The sequence below is a fragment of the Microtus oregoni genome, unplaced genomic scaffold (assembly GCF_018167655.1).
Source record: "Microtus oregoni isolate MIOR12 unplaced genomic scaffold, Mior012 000057F_ref0000458, whole genome shotgun sequence".
Lineage (NCBI taxonomy): Eukaryota > Metazoa > Chordata > Mammalia > Rodentia > Cricetidae > Microtus > Microtus oregoni.
In genome coordinates this window covers 10,398,438-10,413,375 of record NW_024543833.1, presented here as the reverse complement: position 1 = coordinate 10,413,375, position 14,938 = coordinate 10,398,438, and the positions used below count along the sequence as shown (strand labels likewise).

At 39.4% G+C, this 14,938-nt stretch overlaps 1 protein-coding gene across 2 annotated transcripts in view; it reads left to right on the top strand.

The window, feature by feature from the left end:
- The window catches only part of Malt1 (MALT1 paracaspase), a 45,334-nt gene extending 35,798 nt beyond the window's left edge, over positions 1–9,536 (top strand). For both annotated transcript variants that reach the window (XM_041639251.1, XM_041639250.1), the window contains 4 exons: positions 2,540–2,689; positions 5,265–5,422; positions 7,653–7,778; positions 8,617–9,536. In XM_041639251.1, coding sequence (XP_041495185.1) covers positions 2,540–2,689; positions 5,265–5,422; positions 7,653–7,778; positions 8,617–9,057 — 875 coding nt within the window. In that variant the 3' untranslated portion in view covers positions 9,058–9,536. The remainder of the gene's footprint in view (positions 1–2,539; positions 2,690–5,264; positions 5,423–7,652; positions 7,779–8,616) is intronic.
- Positions 9,537–14,938: the final 5,402 nt, after the last annotated feature.

Sequence of the window (14,938 nt, the reverse complement as noted above, 5' to 3'; positions counted from 1 at the left end):
TTCTCATCAATACTGTGTGAGTTTGGAATTATCATGTGGTTCAAGAAGCAGTCTTTTGGCTTAGTGCTCAGCAACTCTGATGCTACTCAGTTCTTCTCTTTCCTTGTTGTCTTAGCGAATATCATGAGCAGTGGTGAGATAGAATTCAGTCCTCAGAGCTCTGCCTTGTTATCAGCCTGCTGCCTTGCTGCTGCCCAGTCTCGTTGTTCGGGGGAAATGTGCAGTGGGGAGTCTCTGCCAAGCAAGGCGTCTTCCTCTACAATTCGTCTTTCAGAAATGTGGACATCCTGTCAGAAAAAAAAACAGCCTCCTTATTTCTTTGATGAACTCAGGTTTTTCTAGGTCCTGCTTTAAGTATATGACCTTAAAGATGATATCTCCCATTTCCTTTTGTCCCCTTCTTTGTCTCTTCATACAGTGCTACAAGTCATGACAATTCCAGATCTGTACCTCTTAAATAAATATGTGGGTTACAGTGTGGTTGAATTTGTTGTTTTGTTGGTTTTTGAATTTGGTGTTTTTGTTTTATGAGACAGGGACTTACTATGTAGCCCAGACTAGCCTCTCCCTCACAATCCTTTTTTAATTTATTTTTTTAGTTAATTTTGTTTATATGTGTAACTGTTTTGTTTGCATGTATGTCTATGCACCACGTACATGCCTAGACCCTGAGAAGGATAGAAGAAAGCACTGGATCCCCTGACTGGAGTTATAGATGTTTGTGAGTTCCCAAGTAGGTGCTGGGAGTCAAACCTGGGTCCTCTGCAAAAGCAGCCAACTGCTAAGCCATCTCCCCTGCCTCAGACTATTAAGTACTGTGCTTTGCAGTATATTTTTTGAAATGAGCTTTTGTAAACCACATCAAAAAGAAGGTACCCCCTTTGCAAGCCCTAAAAACTTAAAATTTCACAGCTCTTACAGAGTTAACAGGTTCTGTTTTAGTTGGTTTTTGAGGCTTTACATTGCTTTTTAAGATAGTGTTTCACTCTGTAGCCCAGGATGACCTCAAATGCTCAAGCGTTGTTCCTGCCTTAGTCTACTGAGGACAGGTAGTACAAGCATAGGCCACCACACAACTCAGATGTAGCACATTGAAAATAAAATATTTTGTTAACAGCTGTTGGTCACTTTTTTTTTAGGTGAGCGCACATACACAGAAACCATGTGACTTAATCACTTAGCATTAACTTGCCAGGTCTTTAGACTTTGCCCTGCCTGCTTCAGCTGGAGAAGTTCTGCTTTTATCTGTTTTACATACTGAGTTTCCTCTTAAGCTCTCATATGAAAACACTCTGCTTCTTCAAATTTAAAGCCCTTGGATTTACTTCAGTTATCTTCAAACTGAGGAGTATGGTGCTGGCCCAGACTCTCTTTGGATATTTAAACTTTCTTTCATTTGTGGGAAGTAGGTAGCCCTAGCCATCCTGGAACAGCAGTTGTATTGACCAACCACAGCCTCCCAAGTGTTTGTAGGAGGGGCATGAGCCAACATGCTCTGGCCAGTTGCATTTTTAAAGTATAATTTAAAGCTGGAGGTAGAGCCTTTTGGTAGAATACTTGCCCAAAGTATATTTTAACTATTTTAAAACTTAATAAAAATCACATGCTTGTTTACCTATGATGTTCATCGAGTTGTTTTTTGCTTAGAGTATATTTGAACGTCTTACAAACTTCTTAAGTTTTGCTGTTCTTTCAGAGCTGGCATGCCTCCATAATTAAGAGTGCCCATACAAGAATAGATTAGAAAAAACATGTAGTTCAGTGCTAGACATACTGTTCATTCCATGGGTAGCAGCCAACCAAGTGTACACAATAAGTACAATTTAATAAAATAGTAGTTAAATGTAGCATGATAGTCCTAGTTTTATTTCCCCTCGCTGTGATAAAATATCCTAACAAAATCAACTTAAGAGAGAAAGGGTTGGTTTGTCATCCAGGTTACATCCATCATTACAAGGAGGTCCAGGTGGTGGTGGTAGGAACTTGACCAGCCAGTCACATCTCATCCACAGTCAACAAAAAAAGGCCGTGTTTTAATGCATGCACTCTGTTGTTCACTACCTCCACTCATACAGTAAGGATCCCCTGCCGAGAGAATGAATTTGAGGTCAGCACATGCAACATGAGACCCTTTCTCAAAAAACTCATAATTAGTAATTAGGAAATATGCTTTTAGGTCAGTATTTTTATGTTTGCTCACTGGTTCATCCCCAGCATTTTGAACTATGCTCAGTACATAGTAAGTACTGAGTAAATATTTGTTAACAGATGGTATTGGGAATATAACCTGACTTACTAAGAAAAGCTTAACCTTAAGTTTTTATTTTTTGAGACATGATTTTTCTATATTAGCTAGCTCTGCTAGAGTTTGCTACATAAATCAGGCTAGCCTTAAGTCACAAAGATCCTCCTGCCTCTGCCTCTGCCTCCGCCTCCTAAGTGCCAAGATTAAAAGTGTTCTCCACCATGCCTGGCCTGAATATTTTAGACATAACAAAAGGATCGGTCTTTAAAAAATGTTTACCTTCTTATCTTTCAGATATGGGTAAATGTCACCTTACCAAAGGCAAACAAGCTCTAGAGATTCGAAGCAGCTTGTCTGAAAAGAGAGCACTTACTGATCCAATTCAGGGGACAGCTTGCTCTGCAGAGTCTCTAGTGCGGAATCTACAGTGGGCCAAGGCTCATGGTATGGTAATGTGTTTTCTATGAGAGCTGTTGGAATTTTACTTTTTATCTTGTTTTTTGTTTGTTTATTTTGCTTTGCTTTTTGAGACAGGGTCTCAGTATGTAGATCTGCCTGGCCTAGAACTCACTGTTATAGTCCAGGCAGGCCTCAAACTCAGGACCCACTTACCTCTGTTGGCTGAGATTAAAGGCATGTGCCACCATACCCATGCATAAATTTATTTTTAAAATCATACATCTTTTTTTTTTGGTAACAGGTTTTCCCCCAAGTTTTACAATGAAATTGGGGTGGTGTGTGCCTGTAATCCCAGCACTTAGAAGGCTGAGGCAGAAAAATCATGAGTTTTTGGCCAGTCTACATACAAAAGAACTCATGTTCACCTTGTAGGCAAGTCTAAAACTAGTCTTTAAGTTGTATATATTACACTGGTTTATGCTAGCAATACCAAGTTATTTAGTTTATTATTTTACTATTATTGAAAACAAATTTATTTATTTATTTATTGTCTTTTGAGAAAGGCCTCATCATGTAGCCTAGGCTGGCCTAGAACTCTAAAACTTAAATAATCATGTTTGATTCTTCTGTTCTGAAAGTAAGTTAAAATTTTATTTATGTGGGATGCAGGCAAGTCTTTAGCTTCTCCATAGTGTGACTTTTGAAATGTGCAGCTGTCAGGAGCCAGGCAGGTCTGTGTTCTACCATGCGCTCAGCTTGTCTAGACTTAGGAAGCAGCTGCTGTCTCGTAGGGCTGTAGATAATAACTGCACATTCACCTATGTAAACTACATGGTTCATGGCTATTACTGTCATGCTATCTGTGACACTTCATTGGTGGGTGGAGTGACAAAGGCAAGAAAAAGAAGATGCAGAGGAAAATCATATCTGTACCTTAATGACCTTCTGGTAGTTTTATGAGGTGTAGTTAAAAATTTGAGCTTAAATAATGCCTGAAGGAAAGGATTTTTCTGTGAAATTTTCCAGGTATCTTCTCTGAGTCTTTTATCATAGAAAAGATAGAAGACTAATGTATTTCTTGAACTTCTGTTTTAAAAATATTTATAATACTTTGTTCTCTTAAGTTGTAGTTTTTGGCCGGGCAGTGGTGGCGCACGCCTTTAATCTCAGCACTTGGGAGGCAGAGGCAGGTGGATCTCTGTGAGTTCGAGACCAGCCTGGTCTACAAGAGCTAGTTCCAGTACAGGCTCCAAAACCACAGAGAAACCCTGTCTCAAAAAAAAAAACCAAAAAAAAAAAAAAAGTTGTAGTTTTTGGCAAATTAGCATGTTAGAGCACATTAAGGGGTAATGTGCTATAAATATATCATCTTCTAGATGGTTGCACAAATAATTAAAATTGAATGTCTTTTCACATATATACATTTATATAAATATGTAAGTGTGTGTGTGAACAACACGTGTATGTATGAACAACATTGTGTGTGTGTATGTGTGTGTACAACACAAATAAAATTATAGTGGTAAAGATGAACATTAGGGATAGGGTAGCTTAGTAGTTAAGTATTTGCCTGGCATACGTGAGTCCTCAGGTTAGGGTCCCAGCACCATACCACAAAATTAAAATTAAATAAACTCAACAGAAAACAAAACCTTTCATGAGATAATGTCTAACTGGGAATGATGGTTTACTCCTGTAATCCCAGCCCTTGGGAGCCTGAGGCAGGAGAATTGAAAGTTAAAACTAGCCTAGGCTAGTTAGTGAGTTCCAGGTCAGTCTGGGCTACCCAGAACCTATCTATCACCCTGTCTCAAAAACCAGAGGGGGAGAGAGAGATACTTAAAATCATTTATTTCATTGTTTAATCCCACACACTCAAAAAATAACCCTGTTTTAGTGAAACTAGTATATTTCATGTCAATTAACAGTATGATCCATGTGTAGGAACCATCTAATAGCTACCGCCAACAATCTGAAGCATTAAATATATGAAATATCGGCTAATAGAAAAATATCAAGCTGGGCAGTGGTGGTACACATCTTTAATTTCAGCACTCAGGGGTGGAGGCAGGTGGGTCTGTGTGAGTTCAAGGTCAGCCTGGTCTACAGAGCTAGTTCCGCTACAGCCCGGGCTATACAAAGAAACCCTGTCTTGAAAAAAAGGAAAAGAAAAATATTAAAACCCAGAAATACTGTAGATATCCAGGAGTGGCTGAATGACTAGTTAACAAATTATCAAAATCACTTGGTGACAGTACATTTTATAAAATTGAGGTTTTAGCTTGATAGTAGACAGCTTACCTAAAATGCACAAAACCCTGAACTTTATCCTTCACACCGTACCACACCACACACACAAGTTCTTATCGTAAATACTGAGTCATCAATAAAAATCTATGTATATTTTTATTACCTCTAGAAAAAACTATATAGATTGCAAAAATTTGGGTTTTGGTCTAATTGTGTGTATATGTTTCACCAGTAACATTACATAATGTTTTTAAGCAAATGGTCTAACCAACCGTATGCTTCCCCATGTTTTATTTGCTCTCCATCAGAAAATTTACCAAGCACTCTTTAAATGATATTATTATATGTTGTTTCTGCTGTTCTTTTCCAGAGCTTCCAGAAAGTATGTGCCTTAAATTTCAATGTGGTGTTCATATTCAATTAGGATTTGCCGCAGAGTTCTCGAATGTCATGATAATCTACACAAGTATAATCCACAAACCACCTGAGATTATAATGTGTGATGCCTACGTTACCGATTTCCCACTTGTAAGTCTCGTTTCTTTTATTTAAAATAGAGTGATAGATTCTTATTTATTAAAGACTAAACTTTGAGATATATATGAAGGGATAAAGTGCTTACTTCACATGTGTAAGACCCTGTGTTCTAGCCCTAGCCCCCCCAAAAAAAAATCACTTAAATAATAAACTTTTAAAACCATAAGATACACCATGCTGTGGTAGCATACGCCTTTAATCCCAGCACTTAGGAGGCAGAGGCAGGCAGATATCTCTGAGTTTGAGGCCAGCCTGGTCTACAAGAGCTAGTTCCAGGATAGGCTCCAAAGCTACAGATGAAACCCTGTCTTAAATAAATAAATAAATAAATAAAGCCATAAGATTCAATGAGAGGTGTAAAGGAAGTATATGTTCTTATGCATGCTTACTTGTGCAACACTGATTATAGTATTTAATAACTGCCACAATACCTTAAATTTGTCAAATTCAGAAGTGTCTAAAGTTCACTCAGGAAGGATGTCTGCAGTATCTTATCCTCTAAGTAGAATTTTAAAAGTGAGAAGAATGAAATATTACATATACAAAGTGTGTGTGTATAAATGTCATGACTAACTTTATTTACTTACTTATTATTAATTTTTATTTATTTTTGGTTTTTCAAGGCAGGGTTTCTCTGAGTAGTAGCCCTGTCTGTCCTGGAACTCACTTTATTCCGTCTGCCTCTGCCTCCCAAGTGCTGGAATTAAAGGCATGAACTACCACCACCCTGCTGGGTAACTTTACTTTAAAAACTTGTGTATAGGGGCTGGAGAGATGGCTCAGAGGTTAAGAGAATTGCCTGTTCTTCCAAAGGTCCTGAGTTCAATTCCCAGCAACCACATGGTGGCTCACAACCATCTGTAATGAGGTCTGGTGTCCTCTTCTGGCCTTCAGACAGAATACTGTATACATAATAAATAAATAAATATTAAAAAAAACCTTGTGTATAGTGTAAGTTTTTATTACAACATAAAATTCACTGCTGGAGCTGGACAGATAGCTCAAAGTTATGGGCACGTGATGCTCTTGTAGAGGACCAGGGTTCAGCAGCCACATTACCTACTTCATAACCACCTGTAACTCCTGTTCCAGAGCATCTAACATCCTCTGAATTACCTACTTCACAACCACCTGTAACTCCTGTTCCAGAGCATCTAACATCCTCTGACCTCCACAGGTATCCTTATGCATGTGATACACATACACATTTACATAAATAAAAAATAAATAAACATTGAAGAAAAAAGACTGATTTGTGAAGCTCTGATAGCCATAAGAACAGAAATCTGTTCTTTCCAAACATTTAGTTCTGATATCACTTTGGACTAGTTTTTTAAAAAACAATATATAAACTAAGCAGTGGTGACACATGCCTTTAATCCCAGCACTCGGGAGGCAGGGACAGGCAGAGCTAGCCTGATTTACAGAGCAAGTTCCAGGACTGACACCAAAGCTATGCAGAAACCAGAAACCCTGTCTCAGGAGAAAAAAAGAAAAAAAAACAATAATAACTATTTTCTTCCCTATGTACATGTGACAAATTAAGCAAAGACTAGGGAAAAAAGAAATTCCTACTACCATTGTTGTTACATATAGAGACTTCATGAAGGACATAGCTTCATGTGAGAACAAATTATGTAGCATGGACTGCAGTCACAGCTACAGGATAGTCCTCCCTGGGGCCAGAGAAGACCACGGGCTTCCCTATGGAGGAGTAGAACACCTCCTGTCCTCCACTAGTGGGTAGCTCTAAAAGAAGAAAAGGAGAGGAGCTAGTTTGTATCTTGCTCATTTATTCTTTCTAAATATTTTAGGCATCCGAATCTCCCTGCACCTTCCCAGAATGATAATAAAGACAGAGAGAACTGAGGAGTCAAATAATAGGACTGGAAAGAAAACTGGAATAGGTTACAGAGTGTTTCAGGGAGTAGTTTAGAAGGCAACAATCCAGAAGGCAATTATTATCAGAAATAATTTTAAATGTTTTTAATGTAGCTACTTTTTAATTGTATAGAAGCCAGAATTCCTATGGCAACTTGCAACCTTAGAAGATTGTTTTCATGTTTCTTTAGTCCTGGGTAAAGGATTATCTATTCAAACCAGTGCTCTTGAGAGAATAGTATCTATGGAGATATTTTATGTTATAGACAATATTGTGACTTCCATTGATGGCATCATTGACATTCACTTATTTTGTGTGTGTTTGTCTGTTTTTTTGTAGGACCTAGATATTGATCCAAAACATGCAAATAAAGGGACTCCTGAAGAAACTGGCAGCTATTTAGTGTCAAAAGAGCTCCCCAAGCATTGCCTCTATACTAGACTCAGTTCATTACAAAAATTGAAGGTTACTGCTTTTCCTGTTTATAGCAACTAAGGAAAAATTGTGGAACTAAAACTGATTGTGGCATAATCCATAGATAAGTTGCTTCATTTGGTATTAAATTGGAACAACAATAACCAATTTACAGTGGGTCTTCTCTCTGATACTTTTGGCATTAAATTCTGTCTCTGATACTTGCCTAGGGACCTCTCTGTCTTCTATGCTGTTAAAAAGTTAGGGCATGATTTCTTTATTGTCGCTTTCTACAAACATACAGCAAATTAAAGTAGGAATTGCTTTTTAATCTATGTCTTGTTGACTGACAAATGAGAAACTGGTTCTGTCCAGTTAATCTTTCTAATGTAAGCATATCCTTGCCAAAAAAAAAAAATCTTCTTCATTTTTTCCTTGGCTATATGATTACAGTGTAGTAAAAATTAGGAACACTTGCTAGGAATACAACAAACTATTATTATTTGTTCATATCTAGTCTATATCAACTCTCCTCCCATTTTCTGATTGAGTTACTGTCTAGTAATACATTAAAGCAGCTTAGGCCTTTCATGCTCTTATGAAATAGGTTCACATTAAAGGACGCTATTTCTCGTTATGGGGAAGAATGAGATCCCAGTGCATCAGAAATGGAACTTATTGTAACTTATAAATTATGTGACTTACTTTAGTAAGATCTGGAGTTTCATTAAACAGATAAATGTTGAATGAGACAGCCTGCTTGTTGGCTTTAGGAGTGTTGGAAAGGAACCTCAGAGAGGGAGCTGAGTGGGGCTTCGTTGTGGGGTAGGGAGTGGTACTTTAAGGTTTGCACAGTTAATAAACATGCTAAACCTCTTTTCGTTTTTAGGAACACCTGATCTTCACAGTATGTTTGTCATATCAGTATGCAGGACTGGAAGACACTGTGGAGGAGAAGCAGGAAGTGAATGTTGGGAAGCCTCTTATTGCCAAGTTAGACATGCATCGAGGATTGGGCAGGAAGACTTGCTTCCAGGCTTGCCGTATGCCTGATGAGCCTTATCACAGCTCCACACCTACCGCAGGGGGAGCAGGCGGTTTTCATTCGTCTCAGGACTCCTTCCATGGTGTGTACCATTCACATCTTGGTAACTCAGACAGTGATATGCCACCAGACAGGTGTCATTGCAGCCGGACTCCACATGCCTTTATTTCAAGTTATCCCACCCACCATTACTCCTGCCAGTTTGGTAGAAGTAATGTGCCGGTAGAGACAACTGAGGAAATACCATTCAGTTTCTCTGACAGGCTTAGGGTTTCTGAAAACTGACCTTCATGTGTTTAAAATTAGAAAAATTACAGTGCTTTCACATGAAATAGCACTTTTATAAAATGAGGTAAAAAAGCATACGTATATGTATAGAAGGAAAACTGGCAACAACTGTCTAGAGCAGGCTCTCAGGAGTGGGGGTACTAGAATTACATTATTTAAGCTGGGTGGTGGTAGCAACACACTTTTAATCCGCACACTCAGGAGGCAGGGGCAGATGGATCTCTGAGTTTGAGGCCAGCTTGATCTACAAAGTAGAAACCTTGTCTTTAAAAACCAAAAAAAGAAAAAAAGTTACATTATTTAATCAGACTATATATCTTGCTTTTGTCTCGTTTTAAGAGTTTGTGAAATTATTTGTTCTATAAGAGTGAAATATGAGGCCTGTAAATATAGCTCAATGGCACAGTACTCAACTAATATGTGGAAGGCCCTGGGCTTGATCATTACTGGAGGGGAAAATAAATTATTTGAGTGTATATGTATGTATACCAAATATTTTCATTTTGACTACACAGAAAAGCAGTATGAATGGCATTGCTATAGAGTGAGTTATTGTTGGCACCAGAAAAGAACCCTTTTTCAGAGTTATTATATGTGTATATGTGTGCGCCTGAATGTATAATGTGCCCATGAAGACTAGAAGAGGGCATCAGATCCTCAGACCTAGAATTACAGACAGGTGTGAACCACTCACTGTGAATGCTGGGAACCGAATCTGTGTCATCAGCAAGAATAGCAAGTGCTCCCCTGGCAGTGGTGGTGCATGCCTTTAATCCCAGCACTTGGGAGGCAGAGGCAGGCCTGGTCTGCAAATCAAGTTCCAGGACAGCTAATGCTACACAGAGAACCCTGTCTCAAAAAAAAAAAAAAAAAAAAAAAAGAATAGCAAATGCTCTTAACCACTGAGCCATTGCTCCACCCCCAGCAAGAACCTTTTCAATCACCAGACTTAACAACTTCAATTTATCAATGGAGAAAACCGAGGCAAGCTGTCGTCTGAGTTCTAGTCTCAAATTTCTGTGCCAGTGGTTTCCTACTGCACACTTCCTTCCCTACAGGTTCTTAGATAGGTATTGTTTGTGTATCTAAGGAGGGAGGGGGAGGAGAGAGAGCTGTTTATAACCCTGAGAACCGCTTATGATTTTGTGATTACAGAACTTTGCTTCAAGTGTTAGTCAAGAGGCTTGTATATAAATCTTATGTGGAACAGACTGAAATTTCTTGTTCATAAGTTCATGCATCCATGAGGAGGTGGTAGAATATTAAGAATAGAGATTAACTGAATAGTTCTGGTGACTGCTGACTTTTCCAATCATTGAAAGTGGCTTTCTTGCTTCCTTGTTTAACTTCAAAAGCCACAGGAGATAATAGCCTTAACATTTTGATTTGACTACAAGCAGACTTAAAAGCAACTTGAAATAACAAGATTAACTGGTAACAAAAAGATTAGTAATCACAAGAGCCCCAACAAAGAAAATCTTACAAACAGACACCGTCACTATTCAGTCCTGACAAACATTAAAATTAGCCCCACCTTTCTTGCAAGTTCTTCCTAAAATAGAAAATATATCCTACTATTCCCCCAAGCCCAAAGCATCATAGCAAAACTGCAAACTAGTATCTGTTGCACATACAAACACCAAATCATTAATAAAATACTATCAAACTGAATCTAGCAATACATAAAAGGGAATATAAACCTTATTAAGATTTATCCCGGGCTGGAGAGATGGCTCAGTGGTTAAGAGCATTGCCTGCTCTTCCAAAGGTCCTGAGTTCAATTCCCAGCAACCACATGGTGGCTCACAACCATCTCTAATGAGGTCTGGTGCCCTCTTCTGGCCTGCAGGCATACACACAGACAGAATATTGTATACATAATAAATAAATAAATATAAAAAAAAAAAAAAGATTTATCCCAAGAACTCAAGATTGGTTTAGTGTCCAAAAGTCAAGTAGGCTCATATGCAGTTGAGTTTCACTTTTCATGGTAGCTGTGTTCTAGAAGTCGCTAAACACCAACTTAGATTTGATTTCACAAAAATGAAAATGAGGTTCAGAGTATTCGGTGAGGCTACCCCACAAAGTTACTGTAGTTGAAATTCACTTCCTGTCCAACTTGGCCCATGGCATATCATGTTGACCTGCCTTATTTCCATCCCCATCCTTTTATCAACTGCAAAGAGCTATAGCAGGAAGGTAGAAGCATTGCCTTGTTAGACATCAACTGGAAACATCATATCTACTCACCTCCAAAGCCCTGGATCTGATCCACAGCACCACCAAACCAAAGTAAATCTGGTCCTACCTACACACCGTGTTTTTCATCAGGTTTGAGCATGATGGATAAATAGCATTGTAAGTAGTAAAAATAGCAAGTGAGTGTTTGCTTACATTAAGTTGCTAGGCTTGAGAGTAATGGATAGCACCACTTTCTGTAGGCTGAGATGGGCATTTTTTTTTTTTTTTGGTTTGGTCTCATTTAACCTTCAACAGGCTTGTAATTATAGATGAAGAAACCGATTGTTGGGCTAACCTGAGATGTTCATGTACCTCGGATGACTCAAACCTAGACCACAGTGCTGTTTTTGCTGTTACAAAATGATGGGGAAGGTATTGCAGTGACTGTAAATCAGTGCAGAAGCTGTTACGTTAGGTACTCATACCTGATGGAGGAGAAAATAAAGATTTTTATGTCTAAGAGACAAAAGGAAAAGGACCTTTGAAGTCTGCAAGAAGTTGTCGTCTTTTGACAGCAAGAGAAATGATGTCTTTAATTTGGAGACTTCACGTGCTAGATCTTGGTGTTCTCTAACCACAACAGGAAAAGGCTTCAGATAACTTTTTTTTTTTTTGGTTTGATTTTTTTCTTTGAGAAAGGGCCTCTCTAGTCCTGGTTGTCCTGGGAGCTCCTCATGTAGACCAGGCTGACCTCAAACTCAGAGATCCACCTGCCTCTACCTCTCAAGTGCTGGGTGGGATTAAAAGCGTGTGCTACCATATCCATTTCTGAAAACATTTTAACAGTGCCTCAGTAGTTGAGTCTTCAATGATAATACTTACTATCTATCTGTGTGTGTGTGCGCATATGCATGTGTTTTGTATGTGCAGGTGCACATGCATGTGGCTATGTATGGAGGCTAAAGGTTGCTGCTGGTCTTCTCAATCCTACTCTTTTTTTTCTTTGAAGTATTTTTTTATTTATTTTTATTTTACTTTATGTGTATGAATGTTTTGCACAGATATATGTCTGTGTACCATTTATTTGCCTGGTATCCACAGCCTACTCTGCCTTTTTAAATGTGTGTGTGTGTGTGTGTGTGTGTGTGTGTGTGTGTGTGTGTGTGTACATAAATGTGGGTGCTCTTTAAGATCAGAATAGAGTATTAGATTCCCTAGATCTAGAATTGAATTCATTTTTGAGCCACAAACCAACACTAGGAATTGAACTTGGGTCCACTGCAAGAATATTATATGCTCCTAATTGATGAGCCATCTCTCCAGACCCTACTTTTAGGCAGTGTCTCTTACTGAAACTAGGGTTCACTGATTCAGCAAGATTAACTGGCCAGGAGCCCTGAGAATGCCTGTCTGCCTACCCAGTACTGGGATTCTACCATACCTGGCTTTTTACATGGGTCTGGGACATTCAAACTCAGGTCCTTATGCTTGTATGGCGAGTACTTTACAAAGAAAGCCATTACCCCAGACCAAGAAAATTTTTATTAATATTAAAATGTTCAGAGAAGAAAATAATTTGCCATCTCTCAGGTGAATACCAAAAGTCATCTCAGGTGAATACCAAAAGTCATATTAAAAATATCTCTAAGCTAGGTGTGGTGACACATGCCTTTAATCTTAGCATTCATGAGACAGAGGCAGGCAGATCTCAGTTCCAGGCCAGTGTGATCTACAAAGTGAGTTCCAAGACCACCAAGGTTACACAGAGAAACCCTGTCTTAAAAAATAAATAAATAAATAAATAAATAAAAATCTCTAAAGGATTTGGCCTAAATTAATGATGTTGATATGGTCTGTTTAGTGGAGAAGGCTGTTCTGATAAAACATTAAAACATCTTAGTTACTTTCCTATTGCTATGAAGGAACACTATGATCAATCAAGGCAACTTATAGAAGAAAGAATTTACTGGGGGCTCACAGTTTCAGAGGGTGAGTCCATGACCATCACAGCAGTAAGAAAGGCAGGTCAGCATGGTGCTGGGGCAACAGCTAAGAACTCACATCCCTAGCTACAATTCTGAGGCAACCAGAGAGCTCACTGAGAATGGTATGGGCTTTTGAAATTTCAAAGCACGCCTCCTCCAGCAAGGCACCTCCTAATCCTTCCTAAACAGTTCTACCAGCTGCTGAGCAAGCATTCCGATATGCGAGCGTATTGGGTCCACTGTCATTCAAACAATCCCATCTTTAAAGTCGGTTTATAAGCTTTAGTTTTACTCCTCCCAATGTCCTTTCTGAATTGCAAAGAGCACTTCCCTCTCTCTAAAGGCTGGTAATCTGTAACAATCTGCAACACACCGTTCAGACATTGTTATCTGACCTCAGCATCCTCGGTTCTCTTCCCACGTGAGCTTTTGTTGCCCTTCTCACTGTCTCATTCACACACTTGACCTCACAGTGGAGTCCAGTGGTTTTCAGACTGTGCTAGCAGCTCTCCTCTGAGGGAAGAGGGGCTTCCCCTTGTGCTGCAGACAACAAGCCTGCTGTCATCTCTTTTACTTTCCAGGTAAGCTGTGGTTTGCATGAAGTTTCTCAGCCGAGGAACTTCTGGTCTCAGTAGTCCACCTTTTGCTTGGCAAGTCTCCAAGACTGCGCTGTGGGGGAGGAAAAGGGGGACTTTTATCATGAAGGGGTACTGAATTTTGTCAAAGATCTAATGAGGTGACCATGTGGTTTTTGTCTTTCTGTCTGCTTATATGGTGGATCACAATTATTGATTTGTATATGTTGAGCCATCTCTGCATCTCCGGGATGGAGCCTCCTTGATCATAGTGAATGATCTTTTTGATGTGTTCTTGGATTCGGTTTGCCAGTAGTATTTTATTGAGAACGTTTGCATCTATTTTTATTTGTTTCTTTGCTTGTTTTATGAGACAGGGTTTCTCTGTGTAACAGCCCTGGCTGTCCTAGGACTCACTTTGTAGTCTAGGCTGGCCTTGAATTCACAGAGATCTATCTGCCTCTGTGTGGGGGCTGGTTTGAAAGAAAATGGTCCCCATAGGGAGTGGTACTTTGAGGAGGTGTGGCCTTGTGGGAGGAGGTGTCACTGAGGGAATAAGCTTTGAGGTCTCCTATACTCAAGCTACAACCAGTATGGCACAGACTCCTTGCTGTTACCAGCAGATCAAGATGTAGAACTCTCAGCTCCTTCTCTAGGCTCATGTCTGCCTACATCCTGCCTTGCTTCCCACTATGATAATGGACTAAACCTCTGAACTAGCCCCAATTAAATGTTTTCCCTTATAAAGTTGCCGTGGTCATGGTGTCTCTTCACAGCAATAGAAACCCTAACTAAGACACTGCCTCCCTAGTGCTAAGATTAAATGTGCGCACCACCACTCGGCCAACTTTTTAAGTTTTTTAAATTACACTTTTACTTCTTGGTGTGGGCCATGCCACAATCTGCAAGTGAAAGTCAGGACACAGCAGTGGGAGTCGGTTTTCTTGCTATGTGGGATAAACCTTGAGATGGAATTCAGGTCGCTAGGCTTGGTCAAGTGGAGTCATCAGCCACCGCGAGCACATGAGTTCTGGTTGCAGTCTCTCCCTCCCCCTGCTGGCGAGACAAGGTAATTGTGCCCGTCTGTAAGCTATTTGGAGAGAAATGGAAAAGAAATCCCAAAGCATTCACAGAAAC